The sequence below is a fragment of the Coloeus monedula genome, assembly GCF_965178545.1.
Source record: "Coloeus monedula genome assembly, chromosome: 2".
Lineage (NCBI taxonomy): Eukaryota > Metazoa > Chordata > Aves > Passeriformes > Corvidae > Coloeus > Coloeus monedula.
In genome coordinates this window covers 88,112,867-88,134,608 of record NC_138782.1, presented here as the reverse complement: position 1 = coordinate 88,134,608, position 21,742 = coordinate 88,112,867, and the positions used below count along the sequence as shown (strand labels likewise).

The 21,742-nt window shown below is 41.0% G+C and overlaps 1 protein-coding gene across 4 annotated transcripts in view; it reads right to left on the bottom strand.

Annotated features, from left to right (window-relative positions):
* FILIP1 (filamin A interacting protein 1) overlaps positions 1-21,742 on the bottom strand; it is a 102,954-nt gene that overhangs the window by 21,231 nt on the left and 59,981 nt on the right. For all 4 annotated transcript variants that reach the window (XM_082302482.1, XM_082302484.1, XM_082302483.1 and 1 more), the window contains 2 exons: positions 21,112-21,285; positions 18,858-19,036 (listed from right to left, as the gene is read on the bottom strand). In XM_082302482.1, coding sequence (XP_082158608.1) covers positions 18,858-19,036; positions 21,112-21,285 — 353 coding nt within the window. The remainder of the gene's footprint in view (positions 1-18,857; positions 19,037-21,111; positions 21,286-21,742) is intronic.

The window sequence follows — 21,742 nt, the reverse complement described above, 5'->3', positions numbered from 1 at the left end:
TGCCTCTCCTGGATCCCCATCAGCCTTAGCCGTTCACAGCCACACCAGGCAGCGCTAGGGCAGCAGGAGAGCTCTGTTGGCAGCCGTGCTGGAGAGGCAAGAGCCTGAAGACTTTCAACAACCAACCTCAGTTGCAGAGAAAGCAGACATCAGACTGGAGGAACAGCAACTATGGAATTAGTTTTAACAACTTTCATGAATGGTGTGCTGGAAACAGCCAGCAAGGAGGAATGCAGGAGTGGATGGGCAGTAACCAGGCTGTCCCTCTCCTCCTTCCTTTAGGTTTGGTGCTGAAGTGTTTCAGTGCACAATCTTTCTGCTTCCCCTTCCCTCTTCCAAGCTATGAATTGATCAACAGAAGTGCAATGGGATGCTGATAGCTACAACTCTATCCCTCCAGAGATGTGGCTTCATTTCTTTTGTCATGGCTCCCCTCAAAAAAACGTTCACTTCCAAGTGTTTAAAAAAGAGCATGCAAAAGTGAATAACCCCACAAACATTTATTGAAAATTATACCAGTGTGTGCATCTCCCTTTCTCTTTGTACTTCCATCAAGATGAGAAAACATCACAGGTACTCATACAGCCTTTTCCACCTCTAGCATAGAAATGGGCACTCATCTATGCAGGGAAACCCTGGGAACGCAGGGCAAGCCAGAGGATGCCCTGAAAGGCCATAAACTGCTCCCATAGTTTGCAAACACGTCAACATTTCAGCACCTCATTTCAGCTGTGTTGGCCTGTTTTAGCCCCCTGCTCTGCAAACAAACAAAGCCAAGCTTCCCAAGGTGTCTCCCAGTGTTTAATGAAGCATTCAAAGGAGGGACTAATGTGGAGTGCAGTCTGGAGAGGTGGAGAGCTATTTCTCCTGCTATCAAAACTGGCAGCAGGAGGAACAGCAGTTAGGAGAAAGAAGATGGGAAGGAGGCAAGCAGGTCTCTAGAGGACCTTATAAATTGAGTTCATACACAGCCTGGAGATCCACAGAGTTCCTCATTGCTGCTCTAGCACAAAGCCATGTGACTTACTGTTCCTGTAGTACCTTATTTTGCCATTTACATTCCCAAAAGTCTCTTGCTATGAGGTGTGATGACTTCTATCCCATTTCGTGGATAGCCAGTAAGTGGGGGTTAAGGCAAGTAATGAGGACTTGGTCACTCATCAGCTGACTGACAGCTGATGAAGGCTGCTTCCTCCTGAGGGGCCAACAGCATTTCTGTGCCACTCAAACAGCAATCCCAAGGGAATTGCCACTGGGAAAGCAAATGCCTTCGCAAACTTATCTTTCCACTTCAAACCCAAAGTTTGCTACTGCATATGCAGAGTTAGAGAGACTGGACAACTTCCTCGTGGTAGCTAGAAAGCTGCTGCCCACTAAGTGATGTGAGAGTCTGGAATCCCAGGACAACGAAAACCAGCAAGAGGTGGTTTAACTCAATAAAGAAGTTCCCTTTTTTTTTCCTGTTTAATATACAACAGCTGATTTTGAAGATTATTTCTACAGCCACTGGGAAATCCTCCACATGTCAGGACTACTTCCCAGTGCTTCTGTGTTTGGGGCCAGGCTGAGATACCCAAAGGCTGAATTTTGCTAGTTCTGAGTACTTACAACTTCAGCTGAAGTCAAAGAGAGCCAAAAGATGGTCAGGCTCTCTAGGAAACAAAACAATCGGGCCTAAGACTTAAATTAGGCAATTAGGTCACACTTTCAAAACATCAGCTTCACTACTTCCCATATATCCATCTCATCTGGGAGAAGAAATATGTCAACGAGATCAGATCCCATAGCAAGAAAAGGAATAAAGCACATCTGTGTTGCTTTCCCCTTTCTATCCATTATATTTTAAAGGTAAGGAATGAGAAAAATGTTTGAATGACCTTACTACAGAACTTTCTAATTTCTTGTTCAGTTTATCTCAGGGTCAACCCTGAAAACAAATACAAGCTTGTTTATAAAAGTCATTGGTTCTAGTAAACCTAAAGACAATTTTTTGTGGCCACCTAATATACAAACTCAAAGTGTAAAAAGGTGCACGTTCTTCATTGCTGAATTAACTTTTGGAAAGTGATTGTATCAAACCATATAACAAGCAAATTAATATTCTTGCTACTTCTAAACTACATGATAGGTTCCAAAATATACTGGAAGTAAAGGAAATGTGTTCCTCCTTAGGAGGACACATTGCTTGTAATCTACAACAGTTTGTCTTCTAACACTGATTTTGTAAAAATTAAAATCCAGTTTACTGAAATAGTTCATTTGTGTTGAAAGTGTCTTACTCCAACTGAACAGTGACTAAAGGTAGCACTTTGGAATAAGAACACTTATTAGATTCAGTGTCCCCCCTCCCCACCTTTCTAGCACACTGTTTACATAAGAAAAACACCAAAGATCTTTTAAGAACAAAACCCGACCGACATCCTTTCAGACTACAAAACAGTATCACAACCGGACAGGCATTTTTTCAGAGCCCCCCAGTTAAGGTACCCACATTAATTCCGAAGGTCAGAGGAAGGGAGGGGTGATGCACAGAAAGCAGGCACACAGTATCTGAGAGCGAAGGCGAAGCAGCGCTCAGCTGAGAGATGAGAATTACCAAACCTGTCTCCGGGCTGCGGTTATCCTTCCCTGACCCCTCGGTGCGCTGCCCGGGAGGGGAAGCCGCACAGCACAGCCCCACCAGGTGCACCTTCCAAGGCTCCAGCCCAACGCTACATCTGCCCGGGGGCCGGCCCGGGCCCTCAGCGCTGTCCTGCTCCGTCCAGCCCGCCTGGAGCCGGGGCCGCCGAGCATCCCGGCGCGTCCGCTCCCCGCACACTCCAGCCTCGCTCCCTCCCGCCCGCGCCTACGCCAATGCCCGGTGCGCTCACTGAACCAGCGAACTGCGCATGTACACAGCAATTAGCGGCGCTCAAATTAAAAATACAATAATAAAAAAAATTCTCTTACCTTGTACCTAGACGTATTTTTTTCTCTTTTTTTTCAAGCAACCAAAACAGCAACCAAGGAGGGAAATCCCGGGAGCCGGCTCCGCGCCGCCGCCGGAGAAGCGCCGCGCCGCTGCTGCCAGGTGAGGCTGCGCTCCGCGCTCCCCGGGCGGGCGGGGGTGGAGCCGCCGGGCCGGGGCAGGACCGCCGAGGGTCCCGCTGCCTCCGCGCTGCCGGGGTTTATTATTGACAGCCCCTCCGGGCTCTTTATAGGTACAGTTCATAGGTGAGCGATTAAGAAGTAATAATTTGATCGCAGAGAACCCCTAGGAGTTGCTTTTGCTTAACTGGACTGGGATGCACGAAGCGATGCTTCCCAGTCCCAGCTGCCGATTCATTCCTCTGGCTCAACAAAAGTTCCTGTTGCTTTCCCCTTGTCTTCCCGGTGTTTGAAGTGCAAGTACTACTGTTGGTACGCGCTGGCTGATCTTAAGATCGGATGATAAAGGCATGAATACATGAAGAAAATCCCCTGGGGATTTAGTATACGGGCGTGTTTGTTTTTGAAAATCCATGCATAGTAGCGAGCCTAACCAAGTCTGGTGAGGTCTGAAAAGCACCATTCTGCTAGCTCCCTGCTTTAAAGAAGTCCTAAACCAGCCCTTTTGTTCCCAAAACAGCATAAAAGAATTTGGGGATTCCTTCTACTTCCCTGATGATTCCCTGGATTGCTCACAAGCACCTTTTCAGACTTCGTGAGGGGAACTAGGAAAACGTCTCCCCTTGCCTTTCTCTTTCTCCTTCTCTTTTGCCTTTGCTTTCCTCTTTCCTTCCCGTTGACCTTCCACCTTTCTTAGGAAGCTTTAATAGCCAAAAAAACTGAAAGCATATAATTTCAAATATTGTTATCCACTAAAAATGGATCAATGTGTGTTTACATTTTTGAGAAACTACCTAATTTCATGTTCTTTCATTATTTTTCCTTAGGAGCCTCATTCAGCACACAGGCTGGACAGAGCTCATTTGAAAAGCAGGTGCTTAGAGACTGATTTTATGCTTTTTATTCAAGACGTTATTTACTTCACCCTCTTCAGACTGTGCTGAGAACAAAATTATTAATTTCTGTGTGGGAGGTAGAAGCACAAAGGGACCAAGTTTTTGTTTGGGACACCTGCTCTGGGATCCATTAGATGTGTGTTTCAGAGTGCTGCAGGATGGGTGGTGCGTGCAGATCACAATCCCATTTGCCTGTGCCCAGGAATGGATGCTCCAGACTCCTGGACATCTGAGCCCAGATCCAATATGCTCCCCAAAATGAGAGCCATTCTCACAGTGAAAAACATTCACAGCCCATGCAAATGAGCATCCCGTGACTTAACTAGCACCATGCAGGAAATCCGTCACACCAACGCAACAGTAGAGTCACATTTTCCAGGGAACTCTATACCAGTCTTAATCATTCTCTCCCATTTCATATTCCTTTACCTCATTTACTAAACACGTTCCAAAAGATGAAGTTGAGGTCTTACAGAGAGATTGTTGCTTCCCGTGTGCAAAGCTGATGCATCTTGCTATGTTTCTGTTTTTCCAGTGTCAGAAACACTGGAAATACTGTACAAAATATGTTTGATCGTGCGATTACAAATGATCACATGCATTTGGCAGACAAATGTTCTGCTTATTATAATTGCTGTGTCCTTTGCAATCCCAACAATTGTTTGGTAGAGCTAAATATTCTTTAAAAAGAAGAAATTGCATATACAATGGCAAACACTAAGATAGTGACCATTGAAATTTAATGATGTGGCATTATACGGGCACTTTAGGAGATCGTTAGAAGAGTTTAGATCCTTTATATTGCCTGCATAAAACCCTGCACTCTAAGTTAACAAAATAATTTATGGCAATAGCAGGGTGTCAGCCTCGAGGCAGTTTGATACTAGAAAGGCATAGAGCACTTCGCAAGCAAGTTTCAAAACTATCTGCTGACAGATGGGTTTGGCTGTGATCAGCAGCCGAGAGCAAGGCTCTGTTCCACCAGCGCTGCTGGCTCTGCAGAAGGGTATCTGTTCACACCCCCCATCCCAGCTGGCTCTGGGCTTAGAGCTCATGGCACAGCTTTTCCCAGTCCCGCTGCACCCGCTTCGGAGTCCCAGCTTCTCCTCACCGCTGCACTCTATTTCTAACCCCCACTTCTCCCAAATCAACAACCCTTCTAGGTGTCCTCTTACATCTGCCTTGGCTGTTCTTTTGTCTGTATTGCCACACTTGGGCCAGGCTGGAACTGCAAGCGGCACATCTGCCCTCATCTGTGTTTTCATGGTCTCAGCTGTGAGCAGAAAGTTCAGGGAGGTCAAGGGATGTTAGAGAAAGCGCAGTGTGGTAGTGGTGAGCCTGCACATCTGCAGTAGTTAAGTCTGTACGACCATAAGACTTCACAATTAAAGTATTCTCCACCACTATTTCAACTACTCCGGGTACCCATCACTACGCTGGTACCAGAGCTACAGGGGGTATCAGGGAGGATGTCACAGCTAAGGTCAATCTGGCCTTTAATATTTACAGCTTTTTTTTTGCTGTACAGGAATCACATTATGTGTCTATATAAAAATATAAGTTGCTCTATATGTTGTTATTTCTCAAGAGTACCATCAGCTTTAAGTCACATCAAAGGCTGGGAAAATTTAACTTGGTCATGAATTTTTTTGTTCATGCTTTCATTGGGATGAAGTATTCCGAGAAACGCATTCCTGAGTAAAGCAACACTTGCAACATTGTGAGACCAGATAAGAAAAACAACAAGAAATAAAAGCAGCAGAGGGAATAGATAGGAATCCCAAATTTCAACTCATCTCTGAAAGTCAGAAATGATACTTTGCATCTGGCGCAATTGTCTGCTATAGAGGAGAGTAACTGGGAAGCAAAAATTGAATTGGTTTAAAAATTTAATGACGTGCTAATAGACTACACATTTCTTTGATAAGCTGCTCTCTTTAAAAATTCCCTAAACTATGCATAGCAATAGATTCCCCTTGTGGATCTTAGAGACTTGTAACAAATTATTACCTGATTATAAAATTCTCTGTAAACAGAGCTTTGTAACCTTTCCAAAAGTCTGCTCTGCTCTCTTTACCTTCAATGCAGAAACACATGTAACATTTATAGTGAAGGCAGAGAGCTTGCAACTCTCTCCAAGTTCTCTAACATGTTACAAAAAGCCCAAATATTTCTGTTTCTGCAAAGCAAAGCTTTCCTAAATTTGTGTTTACTTACATACATGAAAAGGTACACTGTGTGCTTGCCAGACTTTTTTATTTTTTGTTCATAAAAGCTTCAAAGCACTGAAAATCTCCATCATTATTTTGTTTTGCTTTTCTTCCCTTCTCTTGGCTAAGTCAAACTCATTTGGTAAGTCAGATTTCTACTTAGCCAGTTGTCTACTCTGACTGCAACAGATACAAATTGATTCAGTGGCATCTTGATAGAACAAGAAAATTTTGAATATTTAGGGAGGGAAGAGGCTGATTTTAATTTGTTGCTGAAGATGTAATGAGCAAGGTGATCCATTGGGCCTTTTGGAGAGAGAGAAATAAATAATGAAAATAAATGCTGTAAATTCTTGAAACATGACTTTGTAGGAAAAGCCTGGGAAAAAGACTTCAAGTTGGACTCTGTGCTGTTATATCTTAGGCAATACATTTTATATGGCATACGTCATGCACATTAAAAAACTTCATTTGGTGAGCTGCACTGACAACTGGCTTTGTTCACCTTTGTTCTTATTTAAAACAGGTTGTTCCATGCAGCTGTTAAAGAAACCGTGTGCGCACACACACGTTTGCACACAGGCTTTTTTATTACTCCTCAGATCTTTCTAAATAAGTCATGCTGCCTAGGTTTTAAATTATTTTTCTCTTTACAGCATGAAAATCACCCTACGTTGGGATCTGCTGCCTTTTGTGGAAAGATGATTCAAAAGTTTAACAAAAGAATTTCTGTGGGTTTGTTTTTTTTTTTCCTGTTGCACTCTGCCCCCTTCCTTTTGGTTTTCTGCTTTCTTAGCACTTGTGTATATCCTTTTGATAGCTGGAAAGCTCAGCATCTCCAATACTGCTGGGATGCTTTTAAGTAAAAGTGATGACAGCTGAAGCAGGACCTGTCTATGTCACGGTTATTGTTTCATAGTATGATTTGGTCATATTTTGTGAATAAGCACCAGGAGTCTCATAGGAGCCTCTTGTGGCCCTTCAACAAGAGCGCCTTGGGAGCCAGGGGAAAAGGTGTCCAGGATCTTAGACAAGTGCACTTGGCAGGATGTCACTTGCTGCCCTCTGTGCACCTACTGTTGTTAGTGCTGGCTGCTTCACCTGCCTGTGCTCAGTCAGAGCACCTCACTAACGCTGTCTACCTGCTCTGGGCTCCACCCTTGTTTTTCTAAATTACTCGCTTTTGATGTGCTAGGTGTTCATGGGGAAAAATTAGGTAGAAGAGTGAGCTCAAGGCTTTAAAAGCAAGGTGAACCATGCCCGTTCTCAGTTTATCCAGGGAGAATTAGTCTTTTGGGAGTGTCTTGGCCTCTTTTGCTCCAGCTGGGTCTAGGATGTGAAATTAAGCCTGACTAATTTTCTCCTTTCTGTTGCTTTTGTTCTGTTGGCCTAACCCTGTGTCTTTGCTATTTCTCGTCCTTTATGGTTCAGGTCCATCAGTTCAGTTCTTGCCCCATTGCTCGCACTCCTGCTGACCTTTTCTGGACTTCCTTTTCTTTTTTGTGCTTCTTCTCACTGACCCTTCCTTCAAGCAAGGTAATCAGTGACTGGGATTGAAAGGTACCCGAGTCCTACACCTAAAACTAAAGGTTCTCTACCTCACTGCTTCCCATTTCATACACCACTGAAATATAGTATTTGATAGAGTGAGTAAAACTAGTGGGCAGGAAAAACAAGAGAAAACAGAATCCAAAGAATTCATGATTCATTTTAATATCAAACAATACAAGTGATGGTGTCTGGAGTCACCACGAGAGGGTTGCAAACATCAGAAAGTGTACCAAGGAGAAGAGTGACAAAGTTTAAAATCTGGATTTAGGAAATAGCATCATTAATATAATTGCATGCACTGGGCTAGTCAAGCATGGCAAAGCTCACACAGCTGTATGACAGCAATGCATCTTGAGAGCAAGTAACTATTCAAGTGGAGTCAATATAAAAACTCATCTCTGTCAATGCTGGGTCTGAGACTTTTTTAGAAATACAGCCTTTGTGTGTACTTGTTCATATCATATTTGGCCACCTTGGTCACAATGACATAAGAATAATACAATACACACCTATGAAAGCAAAGAAAAATAAATAATCTTATGAAGATTCCTTCTTGATTTTTAAATTACTTTCTGTGAGTGTCATACCAATGATTTAGCAAATAATGAATCCTCAGAAAAATTTTCAAATGCTGTAAAAGAGCAGCCAGCAGCTGCTTTTATGATCTAAAGAGGGACTGATAGATTTTAATATCAGCATAGAGTAATCCTGGCTGTCACACCACATCCTAATATGCCATGTCCCAGCTCTCAGTCTGAAAGGCTGTGAAGGTATTTCCATTAATTTTCATGCCAAGACCCTCAGCTCTTGCCCTGAACACAAAGGAGCACACGTCTGCCCACCACATCCGTCCCACAACCCCACTTTTGATAGTGCTTTTTGCCTGTGTTCTGGAGGTGCAGCAAAAATGGGCACCTCTCCCCTCAGGAAAAAAAAAAAAAAAGAAAAGAAAAAAGAAAAAAAGAAAAAAAGAAAGAAAAAACCATCACAACTGTGAAAAACCACCAAAAAAAGCCCCCTACACCTACACAAAGCTTTTTGATTACCACATAGCTATTTACTACAGCTCATGCAATTCTTAGGTTTGCTGATTGCGTTACATTTGTGCCTATTGAGAGGCAATTAGAGAAGAGTCTGTCCCCACTGCACCCCTCCCCAGCCAACACACAGGGCCTAGACTCACCCAAGGTTTGAGCCTTCTATTTTAACGTTTTACTTCTAGTTGCTTAGGTCAGAATCCAAAAAATACTCCCATAGATATCTGGAATGCAATCAACTAAGAATTTTAAAATGAAAAGATAAAGAAAACAAAAAAAAACCCAAAAATAACCCCACCCAAACCCAAACCAAAAAAACCAACCAATACATGTATAAATTTGAATGTTCACAGGCATCGATTTTTGAGCAGATCTTCATTTTGGTTGCCCAAATTTGCTGTTGCACTGATAGATGATGCACTGATGATGGGTAGTCCCATCATCTTGCCTGAACCGAACATCATTCTTCACCTGAGGTTATTTGGGCCTTATTAAATACATGTCTTTAAAAGCAGGGGCCTTGTTCTGAGGACAAGAGACATGGGCTGAGCACAGTCATTGCACAAGAACAGGAGCTGTCAGTGCTTCCATTCAAAGAAACACTTACTTGCACCAGCCCCTGTGTATCACTTGCCACAAAAATGGCATGTGTAGTTTTAGTTCTCTCCTCAGTCTGAAATAATTCTAGTTTGCACTACCCCTTTCCAAGATCATGTCCTGACTGTAGCCTACTGAGTATATGAATAGCAGAAAAAAAAGGACAGGGAAAACTCAGGTTCTGAGATGGAGAGCAACCAAGGAGAAATTGGGTCAGTTTCATGCAGTAAGTGTGAATTAGAAGGTGCTGTGCTTGCCTTTGCCTTAAAATTTCTTTCTTCCATGTCTGTGTTGCCCTCTGAATAACAGCAGGGCTTATGCAATCTGGCCCTGTTGCTCTCTAATCAGGTATTCAGTCATTAGCTGTTGCCTTCCACTGAGCATCCCCTTTTACAAATCACTATTATTTTTTGAAATCTTATAGTGACATAAGTGCAGATGATACCTCATGTGCAAGGAGGCAAAAGTTTACAGCCTCCTTTGTAGAATCAATAGGTAATACTGACCAAAAATAATTCAAAACACAAAGGCATAATTTGGCTGTGGAAATTATGTAAAAAATTATAGTCATTAAAACTGCTGTTGTTATTGTTGTTATTATTACTATTATGGTTTATTATTATTATTGTTGTTGTTATTACTATTGTTATGATTACTATGATGAGCTGAAATGCATATAGGAGTTATATAAAGATATAATCTTATGGGAAATACGTATTGTTGACAGGTTAATTTTCTGGAGCGCAGACTCCCATGCAGAAGCTGTAATTCTGCATTCCAAGAAACTCCAAGAAACTGCTGTATGTAATACATTTATATATGCATGTGTAGACTTCTACAGGTACAAGCATACACACATTTCAGAGTTCCTACTCTGATTCTCATTAATCCCATTAATCAAGAAGTGCTCTACTGACTTCAAAGGAATTGTAACAATGCCAGCTTTGTGCTCATAAAATCCAGCATCAGGATTAATTATTTCCTAAGACCTGAAGTAGATGGAGGTAGAATGCATGGTGTGCTAATGGTGGGCACTAGGCAATGGTGCTTGCAACTGAAAGCAAGTTGGACCAACAGCACTTGTTCTGTCAGGTGAGGACATGAGCCAGTCAAACCAGGACAGACTCTCCTCTATTGCAGGATTAGCTGTGCCCATGTCACATGAGCTGTCCTCCACACCGCCCGCCTGCCTGTCACTGCTACGGGCACTGCTCTGCCCCTGCTGGTTCTGGAAACCAGGGCTGTATCCCAGGCAGTAATTTTCAAAATGAAAAAAATGTTGAAAGCTATGCATCATTTTAAAACAAGTTAAGTCACCTAGGAAAAGCCTGACATTTAAATGATGAAAGAGAATACATCTATGCCTTTCTGGTTCCTCTGAAAATAAACTTTTTAAGTGGAATTACAGGAACTTTTTTTCTATGATATATATACTTGTCACCAAGAGATACTTTTTCAGCTATGACATAATTGCTATCATCAGAAAACCATTGCTGTCATTCTGCTATAATTTAGCCTCATTTTCTGCTCATTTCTGTATCTTTCCTCATTAGGGCATTACATATTCAGCTACTTTACTATTAATCATTCCCTAACATAAGCAACTGCATAACAGAGCTGTGTAATTGATTTTTCAATTTCAGAGCTAAACCAAAAACTTAAAAAAATATTTTAAAAAGCTTAATTTTTGTCTCTTATTCAAGTGAAAAAAATGTTTCATGTGGATTTCAGTGAAACATTTGTTTGTTTCAGATCAGTAATTTCATTTCCATTTTTATCATTTTAAGAAAAGCAGGGGATAGAGAGGACTTTATCTTGGGCCAATTCACTAAACCAACAAGTGAAAAATCATCCCTTTTTCAGAAGTGATCTGCCTGGACCAGTGAATTCCTCTGTCTGGGAAATTTGAATACTCAGACACTGACCTACAAGAATTTTCACCTCTTTGGTGAAAAGAACCTAAAATTATGTAAGTAACTTGTAAAAGTAGAACAATTCTTCCCAGGAAGAATGGGAACAGACACCCCAAGGAACCAGTGATGTGACCAGGGGGGCCTCCTCTGAGAGGTGTATTCAGGTCCCAACAAGATGACAGAAGGATTGAACGTCTGCCATGGTCCAGGTGAGTGGCATAATCACAGGGTTATTTGATATGTTTTTTGACTAGCTGGTCTTGTGAATTAGGTCACCAGATTTTCTTTGTTGACATTAATAACAGTCTTACACTCAAAAGGGTATGTCTTAATGAGTTTTTAAAAAGTTAGTTGAAATACTAACTATGGCAGCACAATATTATAATCAGGCACCTACTCAGGTACCTTACAAATATGTGGTGAATTATACATTCTGCATTTCTCTCCATGCACATTTGAACAGGCTGTGGCAAATTTCACAAGAATGCTTCATTTGCACCCCCTAATTTGTTATTTCTGCTTTAAGATTTCTTCACATATAAGCCTTAAAAACAAATGAAAACTGAAATGATGCAAATATAAAACTCATTATTGCTAATCTCCATTGCTGCTGGAGATTGAGGAATGAGAAGAAATGCACAACTTAGCACCCTTTTGGGGAACGAAGATGTAAAAAATATTACATCTGTCTAGGGTTAAGAAAGCTTCCATATAGGCTCACTGAGTCAGAATAACCCCCCTAGTCAGATGATGTCTTGAGGTTCTTCGTACAAATGGAAGTTATCCGACCATGCATTACAGGTCTTGGGTATTAGCAGGGCATTAGGGCAGTAGGTCATACACCTCACTAATTAGTCTGTGCATCTCTGCACAGGTAAACTTTAATTTAAACATAAAGCAAATATCCAACACGTTCAATGAATGCCTATTATCATATATTTATACTTGTAAATAAGTGGTGTCTATTTAAATTTTTTAGAAATTCACTGAAACCTGGCATTTCAACTGAAACCTGTTTCTAATCTTTCTGAATGAGGAAGCAATTTTCCCTACATGACCCTGATTCAATTCTTGTTTTCTTTGCCTAAAAAAATGACAACTTAAAAAGATGGCCTCAGTAGAGCTGTGAACTGGTATTTATTTCAGTAGTATAATAACTCTGAAACATGCCAAAGGCCTCTTAAATGTTGAAATTGTTACCTATTGCACCCTGGACAGAGATTGAGTTCGTGAGTAGATTTTGAATGAAGTAATTTTTTCCCCCTGTCTGGCCCTGGGAGCATTTGAATTGATGATTTTAGCGAGCAAACTTGCTAGGAATAATGAAGTACATATAGTTTTGTATAATAATTCTCTCTTAAGGGCTGTGAAGCTGATGCCTACTTAGAAAAAATTTTGGAGGAGTAGCTGAAACAACACATGATGCCATTTTATATAATCCCAGAAGTGACTGAAAGACTGGACAGTTTTGAGGACTATCCAAGTGTAAAGAGATGGATTTGGATTAGTCCCAGCTCACATTGTGTAAGACTTGCAATACTTTCGTATTGTTACTCCACAGTCAGATGTCACTGTTTGTTCTCTCATTTTCAAATTACCTTTGGAACCATTTTGTTGGAAGCTGGGACCAGATTCATTAGTTAAAACATAGACTTTGAGCTATCGCTGCCTTGCTGTCAGCTAGAGCTGTAAAACAGGACCTGAAAAATGGATGACCTTCAGATTTACTTAACTGTGCAGAAATTGTATTTGTCATTGCCAGGTTTTTAAATTCATTTCTTTTAATAGACTACCACAGAATTTCTGATCTGTGATCCTGTGAATATATTACATTGACAGAAAATAACCAACTTTTCCAAACCATACCAATAGCATGTCGGCCTGAAAGAAAAGAATAAAAATGCACTGCTGCCCTTGTCTTCTACATTATAATATTAAAAGTTTAGAGATGCTCTTTTTGAAAAGTAGACAGAGAGTGACTCAGTGCTCTACTAAGGCCAGTAATGTGCGGTAAGATGAGTAACCGCTGTAGGCAATGGTGAAGTCCCATTGGGATGGCTTTTCATTTTTTTTTGGTCACAATTTGGAAAACAGGACACAGAAACAATCACCATACGCGAAAAAAAGCCAGAGTACAAATATGGCTAAGAACTCTTGGGGGGAAAAAAAAAGAAGATAGCAAAAATCTTTCTGTAAAGTAACTTAATTTCCAGACATTAGAGGAATCACCAACAGATTACAGTTACAGGCCAAAATCTGTGTTATATGTTTGGATCGTGTACCTCACCCCAATATTTCTATATGGGCCTCTTCTTACCACAGAATTTGGCTTTAGGGTGGTAAATCACCGAGGTTTATAAGTCCTGAACACTTCGTATTTTTGGCTCGATTGTTCTCTAAACAAGTAATTGACTGATGGATACTGTGCCCTGCTGTCTTCCCTCCAGCTCCTTTATTTTACAATCTTCATAAAAATCGAGGGAAAACACAAACTGGAAAGGCAACACACACAAAATCTCCAAGCTGTATCACACTCCAGCCTTTACACTTGCTTGGGTCCATGAAATACAGGGAAACAAAAAGGCAAGCCCTTCCCAATGAAAGGCTTGGTGCTGCCGTCTCGTGGGAAAAGGGAGAAGGGAAACTTTGATAATAAAAGCAGAAATGCAAGAAGGGGAAGAAAGGGAGTTTAAAATCTTGTTAACATCAACACTCCCATTTTTGTTTCAAGAGTGCTGTGTGCTTTATTGCTCACAGATCAGTTTCCTTTGCAGGTGATGTGGGCCCAGAATTACATCACCAGCAGAGCAGCCAAGAGCATCTCGGTGCCAGCATGACTGAAGCTGAGAGGAATGTATTATCACAGACCTCCGAGGGACTTGCCAGTGCATTCCTTGCTGGGGGTGCTGTGATGGGGGAGGCAAAGAGGAGACAATTTTACGTGAAGACTGAAAGGGAACTTTGTGGAGGAAAGATCTGGGGTCACAGTCTTGCTGTCTCCTCTAGGCAGATCTAATTATGGCCATGTACTTCAAAAAGAGGGTTTAACTAAAACCAGATTTATCAGGGCAATGCTTAGGAAGTACAGACTGAATCCTCAGCCTTGCCATTGAGGAAAACATGAAATGCTTCAGAGCACTGAGAACACTGGCAGTGGTTGTAAAGAATAATTTGAAGCACTGAGGAAAGCAAGAACCAATATTAAAGCCTTATCACTTCAGTGAAGCCTTACAATAAAACATAATATCTATCTTTTAGCACAGATAACACTGAGATACTGGGTGTATATTTACTGATCCATTGTGTAGTGGGGTGACAGACTCTCAGCAGTCTCAGAGATCATGCTGGAAATGATCAAATTATTCACAAGGCAGTCACATGGATCCCCCATAACAGAGCTCCAACAAAGCCTTTCTGCCACATCACACCCTCTATTCGGCAACCCACATCCCATGCATATAAAAGAATTCCCCCCCCCCCCCTCCCCCCCCATTTTTGCAGGCTTTCAGGCTATTTCTTCTATCTGTCCTGGATGGCAGGACTGGCTCAGTGGTCCTCACCGCAAGCCTCTTCCTGAACCGTTAAAATCAATGGGAGCTTTCCAGTGCTCTTAATAGCAGCAAAATGTGCTGTCAACCACCAGGATTAAAAGAAGGGCACATGAAAAATTTTTCAGAGATTAGCACCTCTAAAAATGTCAGCATTTTAAAACTCATCTCCTAGGTCGATCAAAACATCAAAGAAGTGCTGACATTACAAAGATCTCGACCCTTCCACCAAAAAAAAAGCCCTGCTGATCAAATGGAAAAGTGTATAATTGATAAACTAAAGATTTCCCCCCACCCTGCCCCCAGTTCCCTAAAAGGGAAGGCAAGAAGGCTGGGACCAAGCAGCACAGAGAACAGCCAAGTACAATTTCATGTTAAGCCTGCTTAACACAAGAATTTTTGGGGTAGTGAAGTACCAATAACTGGTTTAGCTGTGCCCAGCTCAGCCCAAAGTCACGCCACCAGCTCCGTCTTCAAAACACGGTTGAAGTCATGAGGGTGCCTGGGAAGACTAATTTTATCCCTGAGGCTGCTTATGCGTGGTCTGCTGATGCCTGGTCTCCAAATGCCCACTGCAAGTCAATGCAGTTCTGACCAGACCCTTCATTCTCCACCTGTAAGACCAGAGACTCCTTACAACCACCATCTGTCACCCAAGTCTTTGAGGGGGCCTGGGGGCTCTTCTCCATATCCCTCAGCCTCCTCAGGAGGCTCCAGGAAGATGTCTGCTTTTGCATTCCCTGGGATCGGAGATGCCCAAGGACAACTTGATGTTAGAGGAACAGCAGCTGAAGTGGGCAAGCATTGAAAAGGGAAATTTGATTGCATAGAAAAATAGAAAATACTGCCCATAATTTCAGATATCATTAAATACTATTATAGCATACTATAGGGAAAATTGCAAAACACTTCAGCCACCATGTCTGTAGAAGCACTTTCCACTAAAAGTACCATATTTCTTTCATCTCCACCTGGCAAATGGTCATCACTACTCTTTTCCTGTAACATGCCACCCTTTTCCACAATCTTTCTTCAGGTCAGTTGCACTTGGTCTTGCAGAGCCAATGCCAACAGTGAGGCCCTTTAGCCTTCTCCATTTACCTGCCCCCTGCCCCTAGCTGTCTACATTTTTAATATCCCAGTGCACAATTTTCTCTTTTTTATACTTTTCATGCGTCATTATTCTTGACAAATCGTGTTTTCCTGTTACTTCCTTCCTGTGTGAGGCTGACCTAATAATTAGTCACCCATAGGAACTGTTTGTTTTCATATCATGTTGTTGTAGATGGATTAGAGATAATGTATAAAAGTGCATGTAAAAAATTATTCCAAAGTAAATACATTAAGAGAGTGTTAGACATACATTAGAACTGAGGCATATTTCTGCTCTTAAAGAATTCCCTTTTCTCTTTGTTCAAACTTTCACGAGACGGCAAAAGCAGATGTGGCCTGTGAAAGTTGATGTAGACAATAATGGTTAGGAAAGATTGATAAAATAGTGTGAGGAGAGAAATTACTGAAATTACTTAGATCCAGGACAGAAGTTATTACTTCTCTCGTTGTAACAGACTCCTGTGAGATGGCCATCCTGCAGCACTGTTCTTCCTCTGGCTCACCCTGTCTCATTAACATTACAACTGCGAGTGCAGCAGAGTGGCTGACGGGCAAAGTTCAGCTCTGTGTCCCTTTTCGTTTTCATGGAAACTACAAGTCTGTTCAGCTCTTAATAAAATAACCCTCAATGCACCACAGTAAAATGAATTATATGTATAGTGGTACTTATAAAACAAGAATGCCTGTGCAGGACCTTAAAAATGCCTTTGGGCAGGTCAGTTCTCTGTCCCAATATGCAGACTGAGTATGAGTTTCTTGTATGCTTTAATCTGTTGCAACTTAATTTTTCCACTTCAAACTCTTTCTTTTTGACAAAATCTATTGCCACTTTGGGGCTTTCCTAAGACGTCATCCTATCACCCTCTCTTTCTTTGTGAATATAGCCGTCAAAAAATACTACTTCTAGTTTTTATTACCTACAAAGATGTGGGTGCAGTCTCAGTTTCATGTACACTCAGAAAACAAAGGTAAGAAGTTGAGATCGTTTAAGACTTTATGCTAATGAGTGGTTTCCAGCCCGTCCTTATTTTGCTAATCTGCTCTGTAAGTGATCTGAGAGGAGGCCCTGAAGAGGGAGGTACATGTATCTTGGTGTTTAGCTACATGCCATGTTCTCTCTGCTTAGTCACTACTAACTTGATACAAATTAATGTCATACACAAACAAAGTGGATTAAATAGCAAACATCAGATTTCTGGTGTTACTCAACATAAATCAAAAGGGCTTCAGCATTGCAATTATTCCCCTGCAGCCACCACTACAGAGGAACTGGTGAGTAAAGCCAGTGGATTTAGTTGCTGTTAAAGATCTGTTTTCAAGAGAAATTCAAATTCAAATTTTCCTTTTCTTATTGCTGTTTTTCCAAAAATTGTAGAATGTAGAAAACTTGACGTTTGAGAGAGCAGGAAGGGTAAGAGAAAATACAGATATGGGACTTGATATCTTGGCAGTGGTAGGATACCGCACTCCTTGCATTAAGATAAAAAGCTCTTTAATCACTTCATTAAAGGAAGTCAATTCAACCCAGGTCATAATTGTAGACTGTTTAGTGGCCTTCACAAATTGAGAGGGAATAATAAGAAGGCAACAATTGTCAAGTTAATGTGACTGTAAAAATGTAAAGACGAATGTAAATGGTATTTTAATACCACTTTTGTAGCATTTTAGTGGCTGCATGTCCACACATACATGGATATTCAGCATAGAGACAAAATTTCACCTATGAGAATCCGATGTGAAGTTGCTACTTACTTGAAAATACAACATTTTTTATTTCTTAAAACATATATTTACATTTTTCATTTTCTACTATGAGAATCAATTTGCCAAGGTGCAGAAGCATTTTTGTTCCTTAAAGTTTGCCAGCCAACCCAGGAAAGTAAAGACAGAAAAAAACCAAAACTTATTAAACCAGGAAATATGGTCACTGTAGCTCATGTGCCACCTACTCAAAGCTGGCGCTGAACTGAGTTCAGGAAATACACTAAACAGTTTTGCTCCTGGCATTTTGCTAATGTCTGCCACAAGCCTGTGGTTTCCTCAAAAGCATTTCTTCTTTGAACTTGCCTTAAGTATTTTTCTTAGAGCCTTTCCTTAAAAAAAAAAAAAAAAGAAGAAATACAACATGGATTGATTTCAAGCAATTTGGTGTAAGCACAAAAATTTCATATTGAAAAACTGAGACTGTTGCTGAGTGCTCAGTCTTCAGCTAAGGTAGGTGATCTTTCTTTTCTTAGAGACACAGAGAACAAATTACTTGTCCAACAAGCTGGATAAACACTTGAAAAAAAGAAATGTGGTGTGTATGAGACTGTGAGATGAGCACTGCAGATAGTCTACCACAGGCTGCGCACATTTGGTAATGCATGATAGTATTTTCTTCCAGGGGAAAGATAACTTGCCTGAGGCACACATCTTCAAAAATATGAAAAAGAATGTAAATGGTTTGTGACTTTGCAAGCCTAAATGCAAAGGGCATGGCAGAGTCCCACCACTTGTGTGCCAGTATCCTAATGTGTGTTGTGGTTTTCCTTACCCTGCCCTCCTGCTGTGACAACAGTGCTCCATCCTTCACAAAACTTAGTGCTTAGCTAAGCAAGCCAGTCTCAACCTTAGCCAGCATAAATAACATCTGATCAAAAGCTACCTGGAGGTGAACCCAAAACAGGCATGACTAATTCAAAACAAATTTGTTTCTTAATTCAAGCTCACACTACAGGAACATTCAGTGGTATTCCTCCAGCTCCAGACTTGCACAGTAACATGCTTACAAATGACATGAGTGGACCAACATTTACAGATGTTTTACACGTAAGTTTAGTGTCATTTAAACACAGAAAATACCAGGCCGTGTCACTGGTGAAGGGACAAGCATTGGGACACTGGAGGTAGACTTTGCACTCACCTCTCCCGCTCCTGTTCCAAGAGGTTGGTAAAGTCATCGCTCTTGTTCATGTAATCTGTATGCTTATGTTTCTCATTTTCTAGCTCGTAAACTGTGTGACGATGGCACTTTTCTGCCAACAGGAGCTGTTCCAGCATGCGCCGGTATGTCTCTTTCTGCTTTTCTTCAAGTCTGTCCAGCTGGATTGTAGGAAAGAAGAACAGACTGTTTTAAAGGTCTCCTTGCTTACTTCATCTGATTTATTAACCAACAATGTTGTGTTTGGTAAATGCAAGTCCCATAATTTTATGTCTTGGGTTTTACATAAAGCAGTGACTAGAAATAAGAATAACTGCCCCCTGAAAGTAATGATTTATTTGGATGACATATTAGCAATAAACATTTACACAGTTTTCAGATACACAAAGGACAGAACTTCACTTAGCTTTGGGGTAACAAATAATATTGTTGCAGTGCAGAATTTCCCCTGTGGTGAGGTGCTATGAACACTTTCTTCATTTCACAGGGAAAAGGCTGTAGCTCAGACCTCAGATCCTGGGAGCCTGACTTCACACACCTATATGGGGACTAGACACTTGCATGGGGAGCATAAAGTGTAGTCTGAAGGCTGAAATTTGAGCTATGCATCTTTAACATACCTCTAAGACTGCTGAGATAAAAGATCCAAATTATTTAGATTCAGTCCAGATTCAGTTTTACATTACCAAATAAAATTGATTATAGCCCTAGGGGTTTCCCCTCAGCCTGTTTTTTGACAGAAATTCTCTTTCTTTATACACAACCTTTCTTGTCTTCTGCTTTTTTTTATTAATTTAATATTCCAATTATTATTCAAGCAAACATTAAAACCAGGGAAATATGTCTAAAAAGTTGCCATGGCATTCCAAATCCACCACAGCTATTCATGTTGCTCCTTTTGCTGTTTCTTGGGTGCAGATGACAAACTCCAGCCTCCTCCCTGCCAAAGCAGCCTTCAGCCTTGGTGCTTGTCTGGTTGCCTGCACCTGGCACAGTGGCTGGCAGAGCCTGCTCTGCCCACCCCCAACCCTTACCCTGTGAGAATCTCATCTTCCTCAGCCCCAGCTGCCCCAAGCTGCTGTTGTTTCTTTCACTGGGTATCTCAGCAAACTGGGGGAAAGAAGAGAGCAGGAGGACCATGGCAATTTATTCTCCAAAAGCTGACCATAGCAGTCAAAGTGAAACAGTCATTGCATTTTATAAAAGAGCCAGGTCGGGTTCAGCTTTTGAGATCTTTTGCACGTAATTTTTCTATATTATTTCAACATAAGCCTTGTGAATCTGCACATGACGAAAGTTTTACACTGGAGTTCCTGTCAAGTTATCATATTCTTTAGGAAAAGGCCTTGCTAAGCTCTTTTAATCTTGTTTGACAGTATTTTATGTATGCTCCCACATACTAAGGTTTGATTTCCTTATTTACTATTATCCCAAAAGTTCCAGGAGACGTTTCAGTGAGAATACAGAGTACAAAGATATCCCATGGTAGACACAACTCCTGGTGAACAAATTAAATGTTCTAACTGGATGAACTATGAAGATTTGGACGGGCACTATAGTATATGTTGTTGCATGCTCCTTCCCATGACCTGGACTGTTACGAAACTATGAACAGGAGCAATGGCTGTTTATTTTGGCATTCACACTGGCCTCAGACATTCTCAGGTCTACTCTAATTCTCAGGTCTACTTGACATTCATTTATTGCTTAAATTTTAAAGCAAGGAGTCCTGTAAGTCTCTTTAGAGGCTGAGCTGACTTTGCAGTCCTAGAGTGTAAGTGATCTAAAATGAATATGGATTAATCATTGCATAAATATGGTCAAAGTCAATCTCTAAAGGTCTTCTTTTCTTAACTACCCTCAAGACAGTGTTCTACTATGCCAAGAAAATCAAAGAGAAGTTACCAGTGCTGTGAGCAGTAGGGGTTGAAGCCCATAATTGAAAGGCATTTAAAAACCAGAAATTTAACGCCCAAAGATTTTGGCCTTGCTTAACAGCACCAGCCCTAGGAAGCATACAGCCTCTTTATGGTTTGTGTTGAAATCCAGTGACTTCGCTTACAAATTATTCTGCATATGAGTGAATAAGATTTTGTTTTCAGTGTACAAATTCTGTGTATTATATCTGCATATATGTCTCTTGCATGCTTTTCTCACATCCAAAATATATGGAGTCTCACTTCTGGTTAGGCTTCCCCCTGCACATACATAATGTTGTCAATCAAGAAGTTGTTACCTCTGAAATCGGTTTCTCATAGACGTCTTCCCCTATAGACTTTTCTTGGGCAAGGATGGCATCCCTGTGTAGCACTCGAAGCACATTCTCTGGAGTTGCAGACCCATAATGAGCTTCTAAAACTTCAGGTTTGGTTTTCTCTGTCTTCAGCATGTGGATCACATCCTCCCTTGCCTGTAATATTGCAAATCACTACCATAAGTCAACCTATTAGCCAACAGGGAATGCAGGGAAAATAGGGGTATTTCATATGTACAGACTGCATACACAAAAATAAAATAAATTAGAAAAATGATGGGCTGTCAATACAAATATAAAAATTTTGGGAGATATCAGAGTAAGCATGAACTCTGCAATACAAATTTTGTCCTTTAAGGGATGATTTATTCTGTTCCTACATGACATTACATTTAAATGCTATGAATTTTTATCTGAGTTGCAGCTATAGCCAAGGGACATCATTATTCTTCATATACTGGATCTTATTTGTTGCCCATGCTGTTCCCTGAAGGGGATAAGGAAATGAGTAGAACAAGCAGCACCAGTGAACTGAACTAATATTTCTCAGACAGCTACTTCCTAGTCACTCCCTAGCTGAATTTGTGACTAAATACTCTTTTCATGTAACTTC